The following is a 27597-nucleotide window of genomic DNA, read 5'->3' on the forward strand; positions in this document are numbered from 1 at the left end:
TGTCTTGAATTAACTATTTATTGTCTTTTTAAATCAGTCTAATCTTTGTGATGAGAACAATCTAAGTCTTTTTTTCCGGGTGATTTGTGCCAACTTGTTCACAGCTTAAGTTATCGTGTTAAACAAGATACATGTCAGTTCATTTGATATTCCTGTGATTTATATTGGATTAGTTATGCATTGCTTTTTATCTCTTTTAATCAGATTACTGAATCTACATTTACTACGAGTTTTTTAGTCAAAACTGTTTGTTAATTAATGAATAATTACACAAAAAGCAAAGCATGGATTTATAGATGTTTTTATTTTCAATTATTTACTTTTAAGCTACAAAACGTATTTATCTTAACCCTTTAACTGCCTGCTCTACCAAATGGTTGAACATATTTTTTTAAATAATGACTGTTTAAAGTCATTTAATGAATGCATGAATGCAAACTATTTTAAATATTGGTTTACACTACACAGAGTTGTTGGTTTACAGGAAAAATCAAACAAACAAAATCCTGTTGCACTACTACACTTGATTTTGGTTTATTGTGTAAAAAAACAAAAAACAAAACGAGAAAACATGATTTAGCATTCAAAATTATTTTATTTAAAATAAATTAAATACATTTTTAAATAAATCGTATGGTCTTACATGTCATATTTTCAGATTTTTTATAGTATATGTATTAATTCCGGTACTTTTAACATAACCTGACATATCAACCATTTGGTAGAAGCTGATATTCTAGAAATTATGGGATGTGTTGAAAAAAAATGCAGAGTGTGTTAACTAGCAACATTAGGAGTTATGAAATTATTAAAAAAATTCTTGGAGGAGCAGTTAATTTTGAAGCTTTTTACAAATAAATATTGAATAAATTACTTATTATTAAAAAAAAAAAGTAATTAAAAGGATATGTTACAATACATTATACTAACAACATTAGCTTTAAGGTTTTATCCAAGCATTTCTGTTATTTAAATGCAATGACAGTAATGCATGGTGTTTCTTCAGAAACCATGCAAGCATAAAGTTATGAGATCAACGTGTTCTTAAATAACTTGAAAACAAATTGAATTAAGAAAACGTAGCTGAAGTAAAGATATAGATATGTTATGTTACATAGATATGTTCATTAGTAATGTAAAAAGAAGTTAATGTTTTTATTGAAATGTTTTCTTGGAAGACAAAACTGTTGGCTGACAGGTTTCTGGCACTAAATCAAGTATTTACCTTTGCTTCAGAACTTCTTAATATGAAGTGAGCAATTTGAGGCAGGTAAACCACATAAACAAAAAGGTGACAAAAGAAAACAATCCGCCACTTCGGTAGAAATGACATGGGTTCATGAACGTCACAACCCTCCACTGTCTACAAGTTGCTAATAATGTCAAAGCTGAAATTTTGGAAGACAGGCTTACCTTCCATTCCTCGACTTTAGCATTAACAGCAGCCATAACAGGGTCGTCCTCTTCCACTCGGGCCTGGATCTGGTCAGTTAGCTCTCTTACCTTGAAAAACACATCTCATTAAAAGGAATAGCAACAATCTTTTTTATTTTTCCTATCATAAAAGAGAGTGGCCCCCCATGCATGTGAACTCGTAAAGCACTCTGAATTATGCAAAACATTTTCCTGCCAACAGCAGTAAAAGAGAATGTGGCTATAACAACAAATAGATCGATCAGCATGTGGGACTGGAATGACCTTTTTTATTAGCATGATTAAATTACCTGAAGCTTGGCATGATCTCTGTCTTTTCTCAATTGATCCATGATGGCATCCGTTTGTTGGACAGCGATCTTCATCTTGTTGTATTCGTCCGTCATCTTCTCCATCTCCTTCACAGATTCTTCTAGATTCTTCTGCAGGTGCTCATTTTCACTCCTCAGGTTGGCAGCCATGTCCTCGGCATGCTGGGAACAAGAAGAACATGTTTATTGTATCTGAAAAGATCACATAAAGAGGATTCTACAATTCAGATCAAGATCAAGCGGAAAGGATCCTCATTAGACGAGCAACAATCAAAACCTAACAAATTACAGACTAGCAAACATTTTGGTTAAATTAAAATAACAAACAAACAAAAAACACTTGACTGCAGGTTTGTCTACTTACAAAAATAGTCAATTTAATAGCTTTTATACTGTATATATACCAAATATTTCATGAATGTGTGTGTGAATTAGAGCATATGAGTGTTTCCCAGTCCTGGGTTGCAGCTGGAAGGGCATCTGCTGTGTAGACATAAGCCAAAGTAACTGGCGGTTCATTCAGTTGTGGCGACCCCTCATGGATTAGGGATTAAGCTGAAGGAAAGTGAATGTGTGAGTGAGGTAACTGGTTTATTTAAGTTCAAAAATAGTTCTCCAGAAACGGTTTTATATGCTCAAATATTGACCCAGAATACATCCCTTGAATCAGAAAGGCCTAATTGACCATATTTGGAAAGGTCATAAATATTAATGAGCTCTGCTCTGACGTGCAGCTCTCAGTACCTCGACTCTCACCTACAAACACACACACACACACGCATGCACGCATACACACACACACACACTTGATTATTTTATTTGGAATGACTAATACTAATTAAAGCAACACAGCATCCAAATGAAGAATCCCATTGTACAAGCAATGTGCAAATAAATACGATCACTGAATATCTTTTACATGACAATATTAAAACACTGAAATTAGCTCTACACAAAGTAGTAAATAAATAATTCATAAAAGAATATCTGCAAATTAAGTATAGAGATGGCATCGCCTTTTGCAAACATGCAGACTGCCTGTTATTGCTGACACAGGGCAGTATTTGGCAATTTGTAGTCTTTTTTTAGAGTCCAGCGATTTGTAACCCTCTCCCACATGGTTTATGAACGTGTCCTAGGCTACCATAAATTAAAACAACTAGCTTTGTGTTGAAGCCACACAATTTTTTGAGCATTTGCAAATGGTTGATATTTCAGCCTTTTTTTTGAATAGCACAAATCCATGCAATCGTCAAATCAGAAACCTACTACCATAATCAGAATGTTTTTCAATACTTCATCCATGGCTACAATATCAGGAGTGTTTGGGAAATCTAATTACAGTGCTCAAAACAAGAATTACTGTTCAATGATGAAAACCAGCTCAAACGTACAGTCTTTTTAATGTATAGGGCACTTTGTTTTCTGACCCAGTTTAGCTTTAGCTGTAATGTTCACAATGTGGTCATGATGTGCGATGTAAAGGCCTTTGAACGCGGGACAGCCGCATTTTTTATACCCACCAGAAATACCTATTTTTTTCCCCCCGAGTTGTGTTGTGGATAAAATATAGGTTAAATTAAAATTATATTTGACACTGTGGAAAGACAGATCTGAATTTAGTACTTGTACAATAACAAAAACATCATTTTGCTTTTTATACGTATAGAATTGAAGCATAAAAAACAAAAAGCAATTGGCCAAATCTGTTCAAATGACATGTTCATAGGATTAAGCCTACAATAAGCGTATACTGTCAACTGACATTGAAACACTGATAAACATCAGTTTATAAAAAAGTGAATTGAAAATAAAATTAAATAAAATAAGTGTAAAATATATAAACAAGTAGATATAAGTAAAATAGTAAAAGTGTAAAGTATGGTCTGTTGAATGGTGTCTGAAGCATTAGTAGTGCATTAATCTAGACTGAGCCTATCATGTTATGTTGGCTGAAGGAGACTTGAAGATGAATGTACCTGCAGCTCCTCCATGCACTGGTACAGCTGCTGGTTGGCTTTGGTGAGTCTCCTCTGAATCTCATTGCTCTCCTCTTTGGTCTGAAGAGATTCCCTTTGCTCTGCTTCCTTTCTGTAGAACTCAATGTCCTGTTGGAGCTGCTCATTCTGTAGAAAAAAAACACATTAATCTGTCTGCTGTCAAGCCTGCTCTACTGGTAAATGAATGGGTATCAAATATCATGACATGGAGTCTTATTACTTCTGAATTATTGACTCTGATCATTTGAGTCACACTGCAGGTATGTTGATGAATTCTCTACACTTTCATGAATAGATTACAAGTAGACAACAGAAACGCATTTCTGTTTACACCTAGTGCTTTAACTTTAACTTTTGCCCACTGAATTCTTTGTGGTGGTCTATGGGTAAGTGCATGTATGGGTAGATATTTTGACCTAATATTGTAAAATAAGCTTATGCATATGAACATAAAAACAGAAAACAGAGAGAGCTGAGGATTTGTTTCTGCTCTGAAAGATTCAAAGCTATGCTAAACACCTATCAGCACATTTTTGGCTTTCAAACCACGCTTACAATGTCAGGTGGCAACGTTTAAACAGCTCTGGCTAAGTTAAAGAATATGAATTTAGTGAGTAGGTGGAAAGTATGTGCTTTTTGTGGCTCATATGGATGCATTCAAATAGCCACAAAAGACCCCTTATAGCCCACCTCCTGACCAAATACATTATCATTATGACATGTGATGTGAAAGTGCATCAAAACCAGGTTCATATTACACTGTACTAACACACACTGGTGATTATGACTGAAATCGTAGCTGCACATCCTTTATATTCACTTTCTTTCCCACTCGGGTGACAAGGCACATATTTAACAAGTTATACTTGTAAATGTAACAACAAAATCATTCAAGTGGTTTTCTTTTTTTATTGGATAAAGATAGTTCTTATCCAAGTGCACCACATATGAAGTGGTCAACATGGTGTAAATGTAAAACAAATGTTTTTTCCCCATTCCACTGCCTCTGTCTCATGTTTTTAAATGCAAAAAACATTGTGTAAATGGCTCTCAAATGGACTTCACAAGAGCGTGTCATGCTGACAGATTATTCCTTTTTTCCTAACTTTTATTATCTGTGTATTGTCAACATGTCAAACTGTAACATCTGTTAATATTTCTATTTTAAACTCAGCTTTCTTGTTTTGTGAAAAAATGGAGTAAATGAGTGCGCTGCTTTAGTAAGAACAGACAGGTTGGATATTAATGGCCAGATCTGCTAAATAACAAAATGTAAAACAGCGCCTATCCGCTTGTTAATTGTGATGTCACGCGAAGCAGCTTCCGGGTCCAAGCGTTCTATGCAACTGAATGGGGAGACTCATGAAATGGTAATAACAAACGTATACAAAGCGATTTAAGGTTTTCGAAAATCTAAATCGCAGTATATATGTCCATGCCTAATATCCAATGGCCAAAAAGTGATTATTTTTTTATAATTTGTTAAATATTTGGTATTTGTTGTGCAGCAAGCCCAGAGATTGTTGTGTACACTATGATTCTATATAAAATTAACTTTAATGTGTGATAGGAATAAAACGTGATCATAAACGAATGATTTCTCCACTCAAATGAGTGGCGGCTTGGACCCAGAACAGTATTACATACGTCACAAACACGTCACCACTTAACAAGCGGATGGGCATGAACATTTCTGAACATTCAAATGTGCAAATTTAAGAACACAGATGTAACATTTCATTTACATATCGACTAAAGCAATAAATGAGCAAGAGCTGATGGTCATAAGGAGCAGGGGATCTACAATGACTAGAGTGGAAGAAAATACTTTTTTCTCTACCAGGGGTACAAGGAGCTAGACAGCCATGTGGTGATGCTAAGAAAATAATCAAAATGCATGATGTCAGTGCTAGCCTACTTCATTAAAAATGTACAACTACAAAGTACAACTATTGAACACAATAATAGTTTTATTTAACTGTGTTTATTTATATGTTTATAGACTAAAGAATAGGTATATTCACAAAATAGATGAGCTTAATAGAAGCAACCATAAGACAACAACAAAAACCTATTATACGCAAAGAAGAAAGCCTTCAGAAATGGACAGCACCCATGCACTCATCTCACACGCAATTAATGATAGATAGCTAATCCATAACAAATGTGATTGGATGTTGATTTTGTGCTTTGGCAAGCTTGATTATTTTATTGCGTTGTTACGCGTGAGACTAGAAATGGAATTAAAAAACTTGACTATCCTATAAATGCATGACATCTTGGACCTGTACCTTGAAGCCAGATTACTTGGCTAACCAGTTAAGTTTCCTATTTAGTTTGCATCAATACGGGCTTTTATGTACCAGAATGTACAGTTGAAGTCAGAATTATTAGCCCCCCTTTAATTTTTTTCTTTTTTAAATATTTCCCAAATTATGTTTACATTTTCACAGTATGTCTGATAATATTTTTCTTCTGGAAAAAGTCTTGCTTGTTTTATTTCAACTAGAATAAAAGCAGTTATTATTTTTTTAAACACCATTTTAAGGACAAAATTATTAGCCCCTTTAAGCAATTTTTTTTCAAACCATTGTTAAACAATAACTTGCCTAATTACCCCAACCTGCTTAGTGAAGTTAATTAACCTAGTTAAGACTTTAAATGTCACATTGGAAGCTGTATAAAATAGTCTTGAAAAATACCTAGTCAAATAATATTCACTGTCATCATGACAAAGATAAAATAAATCAGTCATTAGAGATGAGTTATTAAAATTATTATGTGTAGACGTGTTGAAAAAATATCTCCATTAAACAGAAATTGGGAAAGAATAAACAGGGAGTCTAATATTTCAAGGGTGCTAATAATTCTGACTTCAACTGTACATAAAAGCCAGATGGCTGTTACTAAACTAAAATTTAACTGGCTAACCAGCTAATCTGGCTTCATGGTGTCTTTAAAGGGGAAACCCCCGGCTATTAAAAATTCTGAAAAGGCTTTAGAGTGGAGGAACTATGATGTCAATTTGTCTGTTCCGCTTCTTTGAAAAGATGGTTGCTGTCAAGTTGCTAAATGGTATTGCAGGTGATGTTATAGACATATGTCATCGAGCTAAATTGGAATGCATAAGCTCACTTTTACAGCTTGCGTTGGGTATTTGGATTGGTCTGCTATTTGGTGATTAGATGGTTTCATAAAGAGCCGTTTGTAGTATTTTTCTAACTGAACATTTATATTGTGTGCAGAGTATGTCTTCACCTGTAGAGACCTTCATGAGAGATTAACTTGTTGATTGGTGGTGACGTGGTGTAGTTCATTTACAGCCTTAAGGCTAGCTTTTCTGGTCTCGCATTTGCATTAGGATCCAAAAATGATAAATTATCTTGTGAAGATTATTTTGATTGGACAAAATGCATGCGTAATAAACTGTGTTTGAACACAGAGCTCATTATTTGCAATCATTGAAATCCTATGGAAAACCCTTTAAGGATTTCATCGAGCAGCCAATTGGCCTACAAGGTGATCTTAAAGTTCCTTCACTCTCTAGCAAAAGTTTTTTCACTATTTCACTGTCGAGCCAGTGTGGGCCAGGGCAATCACCCAGAAGCTTGATCGGTGAGGACGAAATCACATTGCGTTTCCATTGTAGGGCCAATAATTGGTAGTGACAATGAAAATGCAGCTATTGAGGTACTGAAAGGAGTATGGTACACATGGTATTACATGACTCACCCTAGTTTTTTTCCAAAGTCATTAATACATATTTTCTTGAAGTAAAGAAAAAATAGCATGTCTTCAGATAACAACTGCAGCTAATTCAAGTGCAACATTTAAGACATGATTTTAAGGCAATAAACAATCAAAATCACATTGTATGATTCATTTAAATCCCCTCTCATAAAATGTGTGTCTGACTGGGAAACCCAACAAATGCATATTAAGCAAAGTCAGGTACAAAAATAGCCATGGCCATATATTTTAGCGCTATTCTTCTTTAAATGCTTATTTAGTAAACACATTTTAATGTATTTAACGCCAAAAAGACTAGCACTGATGAAAGCTGTTAGTAAATTGGGCCCTCATGTCAGTTATATATATCAAAAAATGTTTTCCAGCAAAAGTGTGTTTGAAGTTAGTGCTACACAAAATTAATTTTTATGCCATTGACTATGCCATAAAAGACTAATGAATCTCTATTAGAGAGAAAGTTTAAGAGAGTCTCACAGCAGCAACAAGTCTCTAAAAATAATAACGTTTTGAGTTTAATTGTTTCAAGACCTACCACAGTACTGAAAAATATCAGTTGTGGAACCAATTTATGTATAAGATCTCTGGGAATAATGAAATAAAAATAATTAACATTTTTATCTCCATATTTATTATATATTTACTTGCTCAGTCAATGTTTTTATGAGTTTTGATTTTTCTGCTGTTGCAGGCTAGAAGGACCACTGACAAAAATTAAAAATCAGTGATATGGAACAGTAGTGTGGTCAAGAAGTTCCAGGAACTATTTTATCAGCTCATTTCCCAGAAAATAATCACATACCTCTGAACATTCATCATCCATTCATAAATAAAGCCTTCAACAGAATCACAGTCAAAGACATTTTTTTGTGGTGGCCATATTATACGAGGCAAGTGGTGCCGCTCCATTTGTCATAAACATGTTTCAAATAAATAGCCTGTCTATTCTAATTCTGGCTAATCTGGGGTCTTACCTTCCTCGTAAGCTGCTTTATCTTGATGGGCATTGACAACAAATGACAGCGAGGAAAGAAACGAGTAACAGAAAATGATAACAAGCATGCGTAGAAAATGAAATGGACAGACAAGAAATAAAGCTGAGGAGTGAAGTGAATAATGGTGATATATGAGAGATGCTGGAACAGATAACATACAGAGAAAGATTTAAGATGTACCCAAAAAGCATTATGCACGCTCCGAAAAGGATTGGACATACCTCTCTTTTTAGTTTCCTGTTCTTCTCTTCTGCTTCTTCTGCACGAAGAGCCAGCTGGGAGACGGAAAACATGCAATCAATGTTTTAGTTTGTCAGTCATGCACATGCAGCTGCAGAATTATTATTCCGTATTTTCTCTCCCAAAATGCATACGTTTTTATAAACAAAACATTTATTCAATGATATTTTGGTTGAATTATAACTTGCTCGTTTTAACTACATACAATGATAATAATATAATACAACGATATTTATAGTAGCAGTATCTGACTTCTTGCATTCAAAAACAAATGGTTTTCTCTATTATGAAAAACGTATTGAAATTAATCTCACTCCATTTGCCTTTTATCATCAGTTTTACTTTAAATTATTATAATACATTGATAAATGTACAATTTTAATAAGAGTTATATATATATTCTTTTATTTTATATTTAAATTCTCCATTTTGGTTTGAGATTTGTTTTGTAATTTTTTGTAAATATGACCATGTAAGTTCCAGTTAAGTTAAACTGGTAATGTATACATTTTAATATTTGTCAGCATTCTGCAAGGGGGCATGTACAGTACACTTTCAAGAACAACTGTATATATATGTTTTAAAATTATGATAATAATGATAATAATAATAATATGATAAAAACAGACTGCAGGGTTTTTGAAGTTAGTTTGTACACCTTTCATTAAAAGTGCTGCCTACCTCTTCATTGGATTTCCTTTCCTTGCCCATTTCCTTCTCCAGTTGGGTCACCTCTTTCTCCTTGCGCTCCAGGTGACTCTCCAGTTGGCGAATTTCATCCCGCAGAAAATGTTTGTCTCCCCCTCCCATCACACGCTGGGCCATCTGGACAGGAAGTGAGGCAGATCTGAATAAAGCTCAAGACCCAAGACCCAAAACCCAAAACTCTCCATCTGTACAGATCTCTGATGCTGGTGGGTTGCATGAAATTCCACTTCTTTTCACAATAATGAACATAACAATAGAAATGTTATGTGTAGAACAATTAGATTAGTAATAGATGGCAATAAACGTGGAATTAAGCCTTTAATCCTCTTAAGTCGGTGCTTGTAAACAGACACAGCACATGCTCACAAACAACAAATACTGTACTGGCAATCAAATTATTAGAACTGTATTCACTTAGCCAAACATCTCCCTTACCTCCAGCTCACTTTCCAGCTTTAAGACTTTGGCTTTCAGCTCATTTTCTGCAATCAATAAAACAAAATATAAACAATTACCCTCCTCACAAAGCTGTAGGACCTAAGACTTTGTTAGATAATTTCATCCTTAGGTTTGCCAAATAGGCATGAAATTTGCAAATTTTTTTTCTACACTACTGTGACGAATACTTGAGTGGACACAAACTCAAAACTCAACTGGGCACAAAAATCTTAAACTCAAAAAGAAAAGTAGGGCGGGACTTGATTTTGTCTCTCTGGAATTGATTGGGTTGTTGTAATTTTCTACTGGTTGTGAATGACATCAAAAACAACAATAATTAATTATAAATAATTCATTTACAGAAATGGTACAACCTCAAATCAGAAAAGATTGGGACATTATGGAAAACCCAAATAAAAAAGAAATGTCTAATTTACATTGACTAATTTTATTTCAGACAATACAACACACATTATTTGATCTGTTCCTCATTGTTATTTTTTTTAAATAAACACATTCCAAGTTTGGTTTTCGCAACACATTTAAAAAAAGTTAGAACAGTAAAGCATTTACCACTTTGTATGGTGCCATTCCTTTTCACAACACTTAAAAGACGTTTGCAGACTGAAGACACTAAATTGATAAAGTGTTTCAGGTGTAATCTTGTCCCATTCTTCCTGCAAGCCTTACAGTGGGCAACAGCACATGATCTTTATTGTTGCAATTTGTGCCCTCAAAATGCACCACATATTCTCTATTGGAGACAGGTTCGGACTGCATGCAGGCCAGTCAAGTACCTGTATCCTCTTTCTCCGCAGCCAGGACTTGTAATGTGTTCAGAATGTGGTTTTGCATTGGCTTGTTGAAATGTGCATGGGGGTCCCTGGAAAAGACGGCAACATATTGTCTACAAAACCTCTATGTACTTTTCAGCATTAATGGTGCCATCACAGAAGTGCAAGTACCAAGTGCCAAGGTATTTAATTTCCCCTAAAAATACTTGAAATACTGATTCATCTAACCACAGCACACACTTTCATTGTGTGATGGTCCATCCCAGATGTCTCAGAGCCCAGAGAAGTTGACAGCACTTCTGGACACTGTTAACATAGGGCTTCCTTTTGGCACAGTAAAGTTTTAACTGGCATTTGTGGATGTAACATATTGTGGAAAATGTTTGTCAAAGTAGTCCTGAGCCCATGTGGTGATATTACTTATAGATGAATGACGATTCTTGATACAGTGCTGGGATCGGAGATTATGATAGTTCAGCTTAGGCTTGCAACCTTGTCCTTTACACACTGAAATTCCTTCAGACTACCTGAATCTTATAATTATGTTTTGCACTGAAGGTGAAATTTTCAAATGTCTTCCTATCTTTCTTTGAGGACCTTGTTTTTAAACATTTTAATAATTTTCTTATGTGTTTGTTTCAAAGTGGCGATCCCCCGCCCATCTTTGCTCCTAAAGGACTAGACCTTTCTTGGATGCTGTTTTTGTACCAGATCATAATTACAATCACCTGTTGACACTACCTGTTTCAAATCACATCAATATTTAACCAATTTACCAGATTATCATCCCTAAACTGCTCCTGTCACAACTTTTTTGGAATGTGTTGCAGGTATGAATGACAGGAAGGGATGCATATTTAAATGAAATTGAAATTGACCTGACAAAACATGAAATATTTTGTGTTTATATTGTCTGCAATGAAATACAAGTCAAAGCAAATTTGGAAATCACTACTTTCTTTTTTTTTTTGCGTTTTCCATGCTGCGTTTTCACATGCTGTGATTTGTTCTGGAGATGCTTAAAACCTAGCAATGATTATACATACCAATTCTTGCTTGTTCTGCCCCTGCGCTGTCTACAACCTCATAGGCACATTTAATTTCATCCAGTTTCATCTAAAAACCCAAACATAAATAATAACATTAACTGATTCATAACAACAAATGCTCATGATAATTCAATGACCATACAACATAATTAAAAGAAATCTGGTAAATGTTAACTACTACATAACTACTGTACGCAGTGCTGCAAACATTGCGTAAATGATGAATCAGCCCTACCCTCAGAAGGGTTTGTGAGATCCTAAAGAGTTGAATCATTTTCTCAGAATCATCTGCTTTTAGGTCCCGTGGTTTGACCTGTATGCAAAAGAAATTTATTATCAGACAAATTTGCAAGAAGAATGTTTTCTTCCTTAAACATTCCGATAAGCGGATGTTAGCCTGAAAGCAAGACCTGAGGCTGGAGATGCTCTGTGGTTTGGCTTGAAAGAATAAACAATAAATATTTTTTTGAACATGCAACCACAAACACACACAATAACTGAGCATTAAGTTTGTAACTTCACATATTCACACTAAATAGTTTGTATTACTAGTAGTTAAATATAATTTTATCATTTATTTACTAAAAAAATAAAACCAGAAAACACAAACAAATATATAAATATAAAAACATACACCAAATCTCTTTTGATCAAGTATATATCCAATATATATAGTATGTGTAAATAAATATGTATAAATGAAAAAACTGTCTAAAGTGCCATTTTAACTATTGCATATAATTTAATTTATTTTGCACAGTCTGAGTCCTGTTGTTAATTGTAGCGTTTAAAATGATAGAAATGTGTAAGTAATAAAGCTCCCAGTATAGTTTACAACATATTTATATTTTGTGAAAAATAAATTGCAGTTATAACTGATTAACAGATGCAATTTATTCAGTAAACAACGGTTTAACAAAATAGAAAAAATATGTAATTTGTCCTTACTAATTATGTTTATCTTACCCTCCACTGTACTAAAAACATATTGGGTGATATCAGAATGAGTTATATACACCAGTGTTTCTCAACCACGTTCCAAGAGGACCACCAGCCTTGCACATTTTCCATGTTTTCTTAACCAAACACACCAAATTCAAATCATTAGCTCATTAGTAGACTGAAAGGCCTGTAATGGATAGAGGTAAAGTTGGTTTTCTTTTCGCACATTCGTTCATTTAGAAGTCCCTAAATTGTTTACCATGTTACTTTGAATATTCGTATGACTCCTAATCAACATTAACACTATCTAATTCACTGTGAACAATGCTGTACTTTGATAGTTATTTGCTGCTAATAAGATTTCTCTATTAAAAATTTGCAAAGAAGTTATCTAAATTATATTACTAATGAGAATGTCTCAATATCCAAATATAAAACCAACTTTACCTCTATCTGTTATGAGTGTGACACCCAAAACATGCAATGATGGTGGTCCCACAGGAATGTGTTTCAGAAACACTAATTTACACAACCATAATTCTATTCAAGAATGTTGAGTCTAAAATACATTTTTTAATGATCACATATTGTGTGTGTGATCATTAAAAAAAAAATATAAAAAAAAAAAAAAAAAAAAAAAAAAATATATATATATATATATATATATATATATATATATATATATATATATATATATATATATATATATAAGTGTTTCTTTAATAATTGCAACTCCAGATTGTTGTATTGTAGTTGCAGATTGTTGTAACATCTAGCTACACTCCTCACAATTAGTGTGCCTCAAACGTGTCAGATTACCATTAAAATCAAATCACAGATCTTCTCATCCTCATCCCCCAGATCCTCTGGATCCATTCCCATGAGGAGCCGCCAGTCTGCGGCCGCAGGCATTCTTCAGGTCAGCTGCAAATGTCCCCCAGAGCTGAACTGAACAACTGATGCTGAGATTGCCAGTCTTTTTCTACCTACAGACAACATGCAAAACGAATGTAGTTTATTTCTTCACACGGACTTCTCATTGAAAACAACACCATATACCGTCACAGCACAAAAGAGTCATAGCAGAATAATAAATACACGACAAAACGCCATGCTAAATATATTAGCCAGACATATAACGTTAGTTAGTTCTCACAATGTCGATAATTAGAAATGCATGCAATTGCTCGTATTTGGGTTGGTTTTGTTCGTTAGCATAAACCTAAATTTGAACACGTCTTAATGTCAACTTTTACACATATTTGTGAAACTAAAGACACTGAAAATAACGTTTTCAGACCTTATTAAGCCATCTTGGGTTCCTCTTGCGCTCCCGCTGCTGCTAGGCAACAAGGAAAACAGTCGTAAAACGTAACGTCGTAAAATTGTCTCTGTTTGGATTCTTTTTAAAAAAAATATTTCCTTTATACGCGGTCCATTCATTATAAGGGAATCACAACTAAAACCATATATCTATCTGTGTCTATACGTTATTTGAAATGGCATTACAGAAACACAAAATCCGCGAACGGCTACTCTGTAATTCCCTACTTTTGTTGTGCCAGGCATTTTGACCCGGAAGCAGTTGTTGGACTCTGTTAATTCAATGCCGTGGATCGAACTTGCTGCTTTAGTCAACATAAACAAACATATTCTCTTTTCATTTAGCTTTTCCCCAGACATGACAAGGTGAGTTGCTTTAATTACATCCTAGCGATGACTGCTGACAGAGAAGATATTGTGAAATGACTGAAACCAGTGAATGCTAAAAGCACAGCTGAAGTTATGTTTGTTCTTTAAACCCAGCAGTCTTTTATGTGTCCAGTTGTCTTTTTATTTTCACTAAAATGTAGCTTATTTTTTACGCTTGGTTGTTGTGTCGATGTTTTATTTTCTGACTGTAATGTGTTAATTAATCGATTGATCTGAATGTAAAACAAATGCTAACTGATAGCATATGATCTGTGAGGCTGCGCCCTCTCTGCTCCGCTCAGTCCACACAGATTATCCCATTATTACTGCGATTAATCTGCTCTTTTATTGCTGCATTTCGTAGCTGCTTAAGGACGTAATGCAGTATTCTAATATAAACTTGTTTTAGAAAGGTTATATACAATTTCTGAGGCTTTTAAAAGGTTTTCCAGGGATGGAAAAGGTCATCGAAATGAATGAAATATTGAAAGATTGACGATTATGTATTTGTATGTATGTTTATTTATTTATATGTCCGATCTGGTCTAAAACATTCACAAAGTACATTTACTTCTCATTATTGTTTTAGTATTATCTAAACACTGTTATAGTATTTCTTTATGTTTCAATTAGTTACTTCATTAGTATGCTTCAAGTAAATTGTAGTCATTTTGATAATTTAACAAAAAATACATTTACCTGTATCAATTCTAGTTTTCATTTAGAGGTTCTAACATTTTCTTTCAGCTTTATGTAAAATAAACAAAACCAATCACAATGATAAAACCACATCAAAATTACAGGAACCTTAAATAGTGAAAATGTATTAAACATAAATAATATAATTGAACACTGTTGCTTCACAGCAAGAAGGTCGCTGGTTCGAGTCCCAGCTGGGCTAGTTGGCATTTCTGTGTGGAGTTGCATGTTCTCCCCGTGTTGGTGTGGGTTTCCTCCGGGTGCTCCGGTGCTTACTCTCTCCTTAGTAATTTAATTTCACAAAATCATTTTTCGCAAACTCTAAATTTTAAAATTAATTTAACATCTAATGACAATCAAAGTACAACATGGTTCACAGTCACAGTTAAATAGGTCTGATGTTGTTTTGAAGTCATATTAATAGGCATGGGCTGGTATAAGATTCTGACGGTATGATAACCTTGGATATAAATATCACAGTTTTGCGGTGTCGCGGTATGGAGATTATTGCTCTAAAATATATTCTTTTTAAATGTCTGGGTAAAAAACAAAACATTTTCCCCTTTGTACACTATATATTTTCATTTGAGAAACATTTAAAGTATTTTGGAGCAGTAAACGTGAGGCTAAATAATTTAAACGAATTTTAGACTTCTGCTGTCTTCATTTATTTCAAAAACACTAAAAAGAACACTATTGTCCCTAAAAACGAACTGTTTTTAACTGTTTTAAAACCTTGACTTTTCCAAACCGCTGCATACCTTGAACACAGTTATCGTCCCATGCCTACATACTAACATGTGATTTCAGACCCAATATTCAAAATACCATGGTAAACAATATAGGGAGCATACCACAACCTGTCACTGACTGAATGTGCGAATGTAAAACCAACTTTACCTCTTTTTAACTTTAAGACATGCACTATAGGTGATATGAATGAACTTAATTGGCCGTAGTGAATGTGAGAGTGTATGGGTGTTTCCCAGTGATTGGTTGCAGCTGGAAGGGCATCCACTGCGTGAAACATATGCCACTATAGTTGGTGGTTCATTCCACAGTGGCAAATCCTGATAAATAAGGGACTAATTTGAAGGAAAATAAATGAAAGAATGAAGAACTGAAGAATTTGTTTTTCTAACTAACCAATCAACAATTTCCTACTGATAATAGACATTATCAAGTAATTACGTTATTATACAGTTTGGAATGGCATATGAGAAACTTGGTAAAGTAAGCATATTTTATCCATAGACTTTTTTTCAAATATGCTATACAGAATTATGCAAAAGGCTTTTCTTTTGCAGTAACCTGGGTCAAGCTCTTCTGGTGAACTGTTTGCATTAACAAAATCATTATCTTTAAAAATCAATGAGGTCCACTGCCTGATATATGATATAAAGTTGGTCTCAGGCGGTCAGACCTAACAATAAGCACTGCATTAATTTTCTTTTTCCAGCACCATATCTTAAAAATGGGCAAAGCAGTGGCGCAGTAGGTAGTGCTGTTGCCTCACAGCAAAAAGGTCGCTGGTTCGAGCCTCGGCCCTGTTAGCGTTTCTGTGTGGAGTTTGTATGTTCTCCCTGCGTTCGCGTGGGTTTCCTCCGTTTGCTCCGGTTTCCCCCACAGTCCAAAGACATGCGGTACAGGTGAATTGGGTAGGCTAAATTGTCCATAGTGTATGAGTGTGAGAGTGGTTGCTGCTTGAAGGGCATCCGCTGTTTAAAAACTTGCTGGATAAGTTGGCGGTTCATTCCGCTGTGGCGACCCCGGAATAATAAAGGGACTAAGCCGACAAGAAAATGAATGAATGAATGAATGTCTTTAAAATACGACCATTTATTTTACTAATTAAGTTTAAATAAAGGATTCAATGACTCAATCATAAAGAATTCACTTATTTTATTACTCTATGAAACAAATGCATTTTTTAACAGTTAGTTGTCATCATCTACTGAGTAATGATCATGATTTGCCTATTTTGGTGGTCACATGACTAGTCATATAAAATCCCATGGTTTTACGATATTGCGATATTGTGATTACTGCTCTAGAATAAGTTATTTTTAAATGTCTGGGTTTAAAAAAATCCCATTGAAACAATTTATTTTATTTTAGGAAACATTTATAATATTTTGGTACAGTAAACATGCCAGGTTAAATAATTAAAATAAATCATGACCTCTGCTTTCTTCATTATTTTCAAAAACAGATTTCTTTACAACAAATAAAAAATACATAAAAAAACCCTTACATATGCCTTAGGAGTGGTATAACAAAGAATTTAAACCTTGACCTTTACAAACCACAGTAAACCTTAAAACCGGTTATCGTCCCATGCTTATACAAGACATTGATGTACTATAATGTTTTTCTTGGGCATTTTGAAAATGTTGCTAACATATGACAATATTGTTAAAAAGATGAAAAACTGAGGAGAAACACCGTGTAATGCATACCAGGGCAGGCCATTTTTCCGACATCGGACCAAATGGTTTTGTTTGTTTTACTCTTCCATTCCGAGCCAATCCTTACCAGTCAGCACAGATAGGGTTTCATTTTCCACTGTGGTGCTGATAAAATTGAGCTCTCTGGAATGTAATACAAACACTGATATGGATGAGGATTAGATATTTCGGTTTTGGGGAATCTTTATTTCTTACTTTACTTTGTTGTACAACAAAAAACAAATAACGATATGTAATTCCGCCTAGTCATTTATGGAGAAGCTGACAACCAGGCTACAGTGCACAGTTGTCTAACCAAGCCTAGAATTCCAAGCCGAGTACGCTTTGTAATTGATCTAGGCTCAGCTGGAATGGTACCTGACTCTTTAGTTCGGTTAGTTTAGGCATAATAGTGGAAATGCGGCTGCTATGAATCTGAGTATACGGCCTTGTTATCTGCCTTAGTTGTTGTGGTTGTAAAGTACTGGTTTATGCCTTACTTGCACAAATTTGTTTTGGGTTTTACGTTTAGTTTGAGCTAGATTCTGATGGTATGATAACCTTGGATAAAAATATCACGGTTTCACGGCATTGTGATAAAATATATTCTTTTTAAATGTCTGGGTAAAAAACTTTTTTCCCCTTTGAAAGCAATATCTTTTATTTTGACAAACTTTTTAAATATTTTGGTGCAGTAAACAAGTCAGGGTAAATAATTCAAATGAATCATTGACCTCTTCTGTCTTCATTAGTTTCAAAAACACAGACTTCTTTACAATTTAATACGGCATCTTTGGATATATTTTCTGCTTGAGATACTGTTGTCCTAAAAAGAAAAAAAGTGTAAATAAAAAATATTACACATAACTTAGAAACGGTATTACAGAAAATTTTGGTGGTTTTAAAACCTTGACTTTTCCAAACCGCGGTTGAAAACGGTTATTGTCCCATGCCTACCCTTACGTAGCAAGCACTCAGACTGACGACTAATGAGCTAATATTGCGATATTTTGTTTTTCTGCTCGATGATGTAAGCTTGCCCAGGCGCGAATGTCATGTGAGTGTGGGCCGTCGATGGGACGAGATTGGTCCTGGAGGGCCGGTGTCCATTTAGCTCCAACTTGCCTCAACATTCTTGAAAGGATGTATCTAGAAAGCCTTGTAAGACCTTGATTAGCTAGCCCAGGTGTATCTGATTGGCGTTGGAACTAAATTTTGCAAGACATCGGACACCTCCCTGGTCCAACAGTATTCAGGTACAGAAATTTAATAATCACAATGCAAAAAAAAAAAAAAAAAAAAAAAAAAATTGTTTTTCTTACTTTTTCTATTTTCTAGTAAAAAAAAAAAAAAAAAAAAAAAAAAAAAAATATATATATATATATATATATATATATAATAAATTCCATATAAATACAGTGAAGCTCTGCGTACGCGGTACTGGGAGAATTTAAAGGTCCTTGGTGGTCCAATACCCGAATAAATGGTTTCATTTTCTCATCAGTTGGAATAGAATAACGTTAGCATAGATTATGATAGAGACATACATTCTGATTACTGACATGTGCAGGAACCACCTAAATTAATTACAGCAACCTAGACCACACAGAACCTAAAAGGTACACTTTCAAATTTGAGTTTACAAAAAAGCACCTCTTCTTTTGGAGGGTTTTATTACAACACAGACAACATATACAATTATATTAAGCACTTTCAACCGTGTTTTATGAATATTCAAAGGATTTTCTTTAAAATGATTCCAAACTTTAGCATGTACACCTCTGCATGTGGATTTGGGAACCCCCAAAATAGCAGTAGACTTTAGCTCCTGGTTGGCTATAACTCAGACTGGACGTTGCATGTCTTAGCGATGTGACTATTGTAGATCCACACATGGTTATATCAATGCTGAAACAATATAGTGTGCAGCCTCAGCGTTGAATGACCTCAGAATAACAGCCTGTCATGCAATTGTTTATCATTTATTCACAAACATCTTTAAAAGTTTACAACAACGACACATTAATATCCTTATTGATCTGTTAGGAAAACTTAAAGGAAATCAGCACATGTATGTAGGCTTTTGTTCTGAGAATCACTGATTATTATGGTCAGATCAGATCAGGCAGACTGAGATGACAGATGACTGAGTGAACGTTCTCTTTGTTCTATAAACCAAGGTTTTGTTGTATTTGTTAGTATCCACAAATAATGAAATGAGCATTGAGCACTGCTGTATATTTAAACAGAATTCAGAGGATGACTGAGGATCTACTAAAGGGTTTTCAGAAAAGTGTGCCATATGCATCGGGCAATATAGTTAAAGTCAGAATTATTAGCCCCACTAAACACCCCCTCCCCCCCAATTTCTGTTTAACGAAGAGAAGATTTAAGCAACACATTTCTAAACATAATAGTTTTAATAACTCATCTCTGATAACTGATTTATTTTGTCTTCGCCATGATGACAGTAAATAATATTTTCGTAGATATTTTTTCAAGACACTTCTATACAGCTTAAAGTGACATTTAAAGGCTTAATTAGGTTAACTAGGCTGCTTAGGATAATTAGGCAAGTTATTGTATAACGGTGGTTTGTTCTGTTGACTATCGAAAAAATTTTTCCTAAAGAGGCTAATAATTTTGACCTTAAAATGGTGTTTAAACAATTAAAAATTGATTTTATTCTAACCAAAATAAAACAAATAAGACTTTTTCCAGAAGAAAAAAATATTATCAGACATACTGTGAAAATTTCCTTGCTCTGTTACACATCATTTGGGAAATATTTAAAAAAGAATACAAAATTCAAAGAGGGGCTAATAATTCTGGCTTCAACAGACAAAAATTATGTTTTGTTGCTGATGATCTATGTTTTATATGAGGATAATGTATTAAAACAGTGTTTACCTAGTGTTTAATAGCACTTGCCTAATATTTATTCGGTGGTAACTGACTTTATTTGAAGCATCAAATTACTGAAGCATCAAAGGTGAATTACTAGTTTTACTCGCTACCACAGGCATGAGTGTTTATTTCTAGACTATAAACTTTTATCCCAGATAAAAGTTTATAGTATTTCTGCAGCATGCAGCGTTCAGTTAATCACAAACTTTGGATTAAACCCTCAGTTAAAGAAGTTTATATTAAGCATTATGAAACAATTTAACTTAAAGTTGGATTTGATTGCTTTTGTCGACTCAAAACTTCCTGGAATGTTTTCAACTGATCTCATGAACAAATTGTGTTTGCATATACACAAGTAATTAATCATTGCTTTTCATTTGTCACCACTTGCTGTTTTGTTAAAAAGGCAATTACATTTTTTAATCTCTTGAAGGAATGACTTGATTGTTTTTTCTAACCACGTGCTGTTTATTTAACTTACCTAATATTTATTTGGTGGCAACAGACTTTATTTGAAGCATCAAATTACTTAAAAAGGTGATTTACTCGCTACCACAGGCCTAAGTGTTTATTTCTGAACTATAAACTTTTATCCCAGAGCTTCTGTGATTTAAACAGACTTCTTGTAAAACAGAATAATGATTCTGTGTAGTTGCAAAGAATAAGGGCTGTTCCATGTCTTTGCTCACTCTCCGTCAGCGGCAGGGCAGATGGAGACTCGAATGTTTCTCTGTGACCACATTTGTCAAAGATTTAGACAATTAGGAATTAGTTTGCAAGGGTGTTTGAATCGAGATGGCAGTCTTTGTTAACATTTGTTTTTTGCTATCAAACTCCTTTCAATGCAATCTGGTTCTTTTTTGCAGTGCTCAATGAGGTCTCACGTCAGCGATGGCTGTAGTGTCGTGGAAGGAGATCTGTCTTCTGACTGGACTGGTGGTGGGCTGCTACTGGAACAGCCTGTTTTGTGGTTTTGTGTTCGATGATGTCTCTGCAATCTTGGATAACAAAGACCTTCGTCCCACCACACCGTTAAAGAACCTCTTCCTCAATGACTTCTGGGGCACTCCGATGTCAGAGGTGATCTTTCTTTTGTATAGAGAAAACTAGCTTTCTCAAGACATTGTGCTTTTGGAGTTTTGTGTCCGACCTCATCTTTTTCTGCAGGAGCGGAGCCATAAGTCCTACCGACCGCTTACTGTTCTGACCTTCCGCCTCAATTACCTGTTCAGCGAGTTGAACTCCTCGTCGTACCACCTCCTCAATGTGGTTCTCCATGCTGTGGTGTGTGTCCTCTTTCTCCATTTCTGCCGTCTGCTCCTTGACAGAAGCACCAGCCTTATCGCGACCTTGCTGTTTGCAGTCCACCCCATCCACACAGAAGCTGTAAGTGACCACTGTTATTACATTTCTGCAGATTTCTCAATGCGTCTCATCTAGCCAAGCTCTAACTGTGTCGTTGAATCTGCGCTTTTATGGATATCCATCAACGTTATCTTGCCTTTGTCATTTACTCCTCGACTTTGTGACTTTAACACAAGGTTGGAGAACAAACAATTGAACATGAATGAAGCCTCTGTGCAGATGCCGCCTCATGGTGGCAGTAATAGATAGAGCTTGATGTCTTGGTGTACGCTGCATGTAAACAGTTGCACATTACCATGGAAACACTGTTTGAGTTTGAGCCCTTTTCATTTCAGTCAATATTTGTTTCCTTTTCCGTACGTTGTCCTTTCTATTTAAGCGAGTTATCACTTGTTTGAAGTTCGTGGAGGCAGAATTCTTGGGAGAAGGTGACTAAACAGAGGATTCATTAGTGCGGCGGTACTCTATCTGATTCGAGTACAGTGCTGTAGTGCTGGAGGGTGTTATCAGGTAAAGATCTGGCCTGCTGTAGTGAAGTGGTTGGGGGATCAGTCCCTGTGCGGGCGAACTAAGAACTGTTAATCTGATCCGTCTTTATCTAAAACTATTATACTCTCTATCATAGTGCTTATCCTTAGGCATTCTGTTGATTTATAGAACACTGCTTTACAAAGTTCCAGCCTTAATTTCTGCTACTTGCCCAATTTAGATATTTAAAATATTTAGAAATTAATTTATATTTCAATAGTTGATCTAAAAAAAAGGTTCATTAATAATATAACTGTTTTTTAAAATAATAAATGATACATTTTAATTTAATGCACTGTAAAAAAAATGACCTTCGTTATTTTCACATATTTAATGGTTCATGCATTTCCAAGGAATCAAACACACTGCATTGAATTTGGCTTGTTGGCAGCGTGTTTTAATGAGCCACAGGAATGTAGAATGTTTCTTTTAAGTTATAATTATTACACACGTTTGTTAACTATGAAATATATTCATGTATGTGCTTGTATTAACCTAAATATACACACACTCAACTTTCTATACATATTTATGAATATTTGCAATCGTTTGATTACACATTAAATGACTATGTTTATGGGTAAAAGTGCAGCCCCCTAATACTTATACGGTTTCCAAACTGGGGTGCTCGCACCGCTAGGGGTGCTCAGTCTAATCACCAGGGGTGCGCAAGAAAATGTTTGTAATAGCGGAAAATTTATCTTTTATTATTTTTATGCATTTATTTTGGGTAAACTTTACATGTCATATTTCTGGGAGAAAAGAAACTGAGAAACAAACAAAAAAAATCACATTACAAATTGTAATTTACAAGCTGTGCAGTCATCTCGCTGTTCCACGTCTGTCACACAATAGCCCCGCCCTTTCACATTAGGCGCTAAGTGATAGTACAGAATGTTGTACAGATGCTGCCTTGTCACAGAAGTTTTCCTTGGCTGCGACTGTCTGTTAATTGCGTGCAAATACAATCTTAGGGTGCTTTCACACATAGACGTTTGTTTTGGAATCTGTCTCGTTTCCCCCGTTAGCGTGGTTTGTTTGGCATGTGAATCCAGCAATTGCGCTCGGATCCGCGCCAAATCAATCGGTCCGAGATCGCCTGAATAAGGTGGTCTCTGCTCGATTTAGCGGATCGCTTGTAGTAAGAAAACAAAACAATCCAACAAACTAACGACCCAGGCTACATCACAGTGTGTTATGATTGTGTAATAGCCACATCTACGACCATATGAAGAGAGGGCAGGATGTCTAATACGAAAGTGAAACCATGCTGAAATATTACCGAGACCTGTTTACCTGTTAGGAAAAGTTACCAACTGATAATTTTTCCATATTTGAATCTTATAATAGTTTGCATTAGGCCTGTTGTTCATTTTTGCACCGATCGCTCGAAAGACCCACCACATTGATCTGCTTCATAATCTGATACGGTTCACCTGTTATTTCTCTATAATTTAAGCCTATAATGCATAATTCTAGCCAACGTTTTTTTAATAGATCGATTAATTTAACATATTTCCAAAACTTGAAAACTGAAATGAGTCTCTGTATGAGAAAGTCTGACCTCTCTGATTTGTATTTGGTATGTCTGTGGGTTTCAAAATTAAGGTGCACATTGTCACTTATAAAATATTCTATACACCACTGCTCAAAAGTTTATTAATAAATATTATTAATATTTAGTCATATTAATAAAACCAATAATGATTGGAGTAATAATTTTATTTGAAACTGCATACAATAAGAAAGCAGTTATTTAACATTTTAATTTTTATTTAACAATAATTTTTTTTTTACATTTAATAAATATCGCCTTGATAAACTGAATAATTTTCCTTAAAGTAAAAAATAAAAAAATAAAAACTGACCCCAAACTTTTGACCAGTAGATTATATAAAATAAGGTGAAGAGGCTCAGGTGGAAACAGAGAAATCCAGCAGAGATGTACTGATGAAGAGAATTAGGCCTACGTCAAAGAGTGAGAAAATGTCAAGTAAGAAGCGCAAATATAACGAGAGTACCTGTACATTGGTTTAGAGTTTACATGGATTGGAAATGCAGAAAATCCAAATCTGCTGTGTGTAGTCTGTGGTGAGGTTTTAGCTAATAGCAGTCTTAAGCCCTCATATATTTTTTGTCCGGCATTTACAAACAAGACACGGCCACTTACATGACATGCCTGCAAGTTTTTTTTTTCTTTTTTTTTTTTTTTAAGGAAAATCGGTTTTCTGGGTACAATGCAGCATCCACCAAGAAGTTCTAGCGATGAAAATTATGCCAGATGTACTTCATAAAAGCTCATCCATTAAATTCACATATTTTATTATTTGTATTTTAGTCGCGTATACAGAAAATATGTGTTTTTAGTTATTGTAGTTAAAAATGTAGGGCCCTCTCATACACTTTTAGTCGCGTATACAGAAAATATGTGTTTTTAGTTATTGTAGTTAAAAATGTAGGGCCCTATCATACACCCGGCGCAGTGTGGCGCAAGGCGTGACGCAGTAGTCTTTTGGTAGTTTCAGCTTGGCGCAAGAGTCATTTTAAGGCGTTGCTCTACGCTGTTTAAATAGCAAATGCATTAGCGCTCATAGGCGTTCTGGTCTAAAAAGGAAGGCGTTCTGAGGCGGACCGCTGGCGCGTTGCTATTTTGAGAAACTATAATAGATTTTTCATTAGACCAAAACTAACCCGGTCTAAACTCCGGCGCAGAGTTGCACCCCGCTTACGCACTGCTTAATACGCACGAGAGCAATAGGCAAATATCTTTACTTATGAAAAAATTTAAATATTAAGGATATATATAGTATATAATAAGAATAGATATAGAATATAAATATAAAGGATTAAAATATTACAAAACATTATTTTCTAGCCTACATAAATATGAAAACCCATTACTTTTATGTCTTCTTCATCTCGGGAGGCTTTTTCAGTTCATTCATAACAATTTGCTTTTGTATAATGTTATTATTATTAACAGTATTATTTATTATATCCATATTTATATATATATTTTTTTAAAAACAAGCTTAGATTTGTCCACCTGTCAGGTTTTAGACCATATGGGGCACAGCATGTGTTTTAGGATATAACTCAGGTTTTTGAGCACATTTTGCTATTATTATTCATTTATTCATTTGCTGGAAATTAGAACTGAATTTAGAAATAGTTTTGAAACGAATATTTGCGCTTAACAAACAAAAGTATTTATTTATAGACTAAATGATGTCTGTGCGTAAAGGTTTCCCTATCCAAGAGCAAAAGTGAAAGTGATCCATTATCTCTCATTCTCACGCAGTAGATGCTCTGTTTAACAGTTTTCTGTTAAAAAAACTGTTAACTTTTAATTGTTTGCTTGTGAAATGCTAATTTTTTTCACTTAGACTTACTTTGCGTCCTGTTAATAGTGAATGCGCTCTTGGCGCGACGCAGCTGACTCTTAAAGGTAATGGGAGATGAGACTGTAATTGGTTTATTCTTAAAACACACCTATAACTCATTAAGAAAATAAACTCAACCCTTTTAGACCATGCGCCGAAGCGCAAGGCAGATTTCCCGTCCTTAAATTAGCAAAAACGCGTCCTGACATGCCCTGAAAGCATTTGCGCCCTGCGTTTTGCGCATGGACCGTCAAAATAGAGCCCGTAGAGTTTAATCGGAGAAGGGGTGCTTGACAGGCGTCAAATATTAGAAAGGGGTGCACACAGCAAAAAGTTTGGTAACCACTGCCCTTAAGTAGATGCAGGTTAGAACAAGTTTCTTTTTTTCATTTTAACAAGTTATTTCAGAGTGTTTTTCCATCATAAACAGACATTTTACCAAATTGCTCAAATTAACCTTTTCATTTCATTGAAAAACAATGTGTCTTGTTTCAATGTTCAAATGAATCGTGTCTGACTCATACTCCATATGTGTGTTTTACAATGTTTATTCATGTTTAATACAAATGCATGGACGAATCAAATAGCATGTTTCAGAATTTAGAGGATTCTTTCATTTAGTGATTCACAGAACAGCATTTTTGCAACAGAGGTATAAATCAGACACACAGCTAAATATAAGGACAAAACAGCTTATAAAACAGCATCATAATCTAATTTAAATCTGGAAATAAACAGAGTTTAGGAGGAAAATTTGATAAGCTTATGACGTTCGGTGAATAAGAAATATTTCGAGGTCACTAATTAAATAAGCAAATTTGTGACATCGAGCATGTGAACTCCTCCAAAGGTCAGATTTTGCTTTCATTAAAGCACAAGATGCTATTTGAACCATTCTCAAGGCATGGTAATCAAGTTTTACATAAACTTGTGGAAAGTTCAAAAGCTGCTGTCATGCAAATGTGTGACAAACCCATTGCTGAGGCATCTGAAATTCACTGCGATTGTTATGCTTGCATACTGGAATTTCTAATAAGTCAAGATAAACTCAAGAAAGTTTGCACTTTTGCTTTTTTTTTTTTTTTTGGAAGCCTATTTAGGTAACTAAATATTCTAAATGTTATCGTCTTGTGCATATTTGCATACTTCAGCTATTTGCATATTTTAGCAACACTTCTCATTGGTTGAATGAAAGGGAAAAGTCATTTCAGCTTCACAGTTGTGATTGATTGCTTAAAACTGGTTCCTCTTGCACCTGTCACCTGACTCTGGATAGCATATACATGTCCCCATCCAATCTCATATGGCATAATAATAAGCATTACTGTAAAAACCTGTTCAATAAACAATATCAATCAAGCTTTTTTAATCATCAGTTTAACACAATATGATTTAAACTGGAATTCCACCTGTTATGAGTGTTGAGAGATTTGCACTGTGAGTTGTTGAAATGTTTGATCATGTTCTTTTGCTCTGCACAGGTTACAGGTGTTGTTGGCAGGGCTGAGCTGCTATCCTCCATTTTTCTGCTGGCTGCTTTCCTTGCGTACACCAAATCAAAAGGCACCGATCACTCTATCGGTAAGCGTTGCCATTGCATAAACCGCTTAATCCATGCATACATGCACGCTGCAACAAGTTCATTCCTAGGACACGACACGCAAGCTGCGACTCGCCTCCCATTCAAAAGCTCACCGAGCTCCCCACCCAGATGTCTTGAGTACACAGTTCCAGTTTCACAGATCGATCAAATTGGCATGTTGTTTCTGACTTGACGCACTGCACCACAATTATATTATACCATCAACCTCCCACTGTGCGTCTTGATATTTTTTAAAAGAATGCTAATCCCATCAAAACATATTTTGTGCCTTATCCATGGTGTAATGACAAGCGATTATATACTTTTTTATTATGA

At 34.9% G+C, this 27597-nt stretch overlaps 2 protein-coding genes across 19 annotated transcripts in view; one reads left to right on the forward strand and one right to left on the reverse strand.

The window, feature by feature from the left end:
• The window catches only part of cep290 (centrosomal protein 290), a 66316-nt gene extending 52307 nt beyond the window's left edge, over positions 1 to 14009 (reverse strand). For 8 of the 18 annotated variants that reach the window (XM_073942121.1, XM_068217388.2, XM_073942120.1 and 5 more), the window contains exons 1-10: positions 13959 to 14009; positions 13478 to 13644; positions 11952 to 12029; positions 11714 to 11783; positions 9871 to 9917; positions 9409 to 9552; positions 8709 to 8762; positions 3725 to 3871; positions 1725 to 1907; positions 1414 to 1503 (exon numbers count right to left, since the gene is read on the reverse strand). In XM_073942121.1, the coding sequence (XP_073798222.1) occupies positions 1414 to 1503; positions 1725 to 1907; positions 3725 to 3871; positions 8709 to 8762; positions 9409 to 9552; positions 9871 to 9917; positions 11714 to 11783; positions 11952 to 12029; positions 13478 to 13570 (906 nt within the window). In that variant the 5' untranslated portion in view covers positions 13571 to 13644; positions 13959 to 14009. 18 annotated transcript variants of the gene reach the window in all.
• Positions 14010 to 14235: 226 nt separating this feature from the next.
• The window catches only part of tmtc3 (transmembrane O-mannosyltransferase targeting cadherins 3), a 55045-nt gene continuing 41683 nt past the window's right edge, over positions 14236 to 27597 (forward strand). Inside the window, exons 1-4 of the mRNA XM_001922451.9 lie at positions 14236 to 14347; positions 21270 to 21483; positions 21571 to 21789; positions 27161 to 27260. Of these exons, the coding sequence (XP_001922486.5) occupies positions 21295 to 21483; positions 21571 to 21789; positions 27161 to 27260 (508 nt within the window). The 5' untranslated portion in view covers positions 14236 to 14347; positions 21270 to 21294. The remainder of the gene's footprint in view (positions 14348 to 21269; positions 21484 to 21570; positions 21790 to 27160; positions 27261 to 27597) is intronic.

Source organism: Danio rerio, chromosome 25, assembly GCF_049306965.1.
Source record: "Danio rerio strain Tuebingen ecotype United States chromosome 25, GRCz12tu, whole genome shotgun sequence".
Lineage (NCBI taxonomy): Eukaryota > Metazoa > Chordata > Actinopteri > Cypriniformes > Danionidae > Danio > Danio rerio.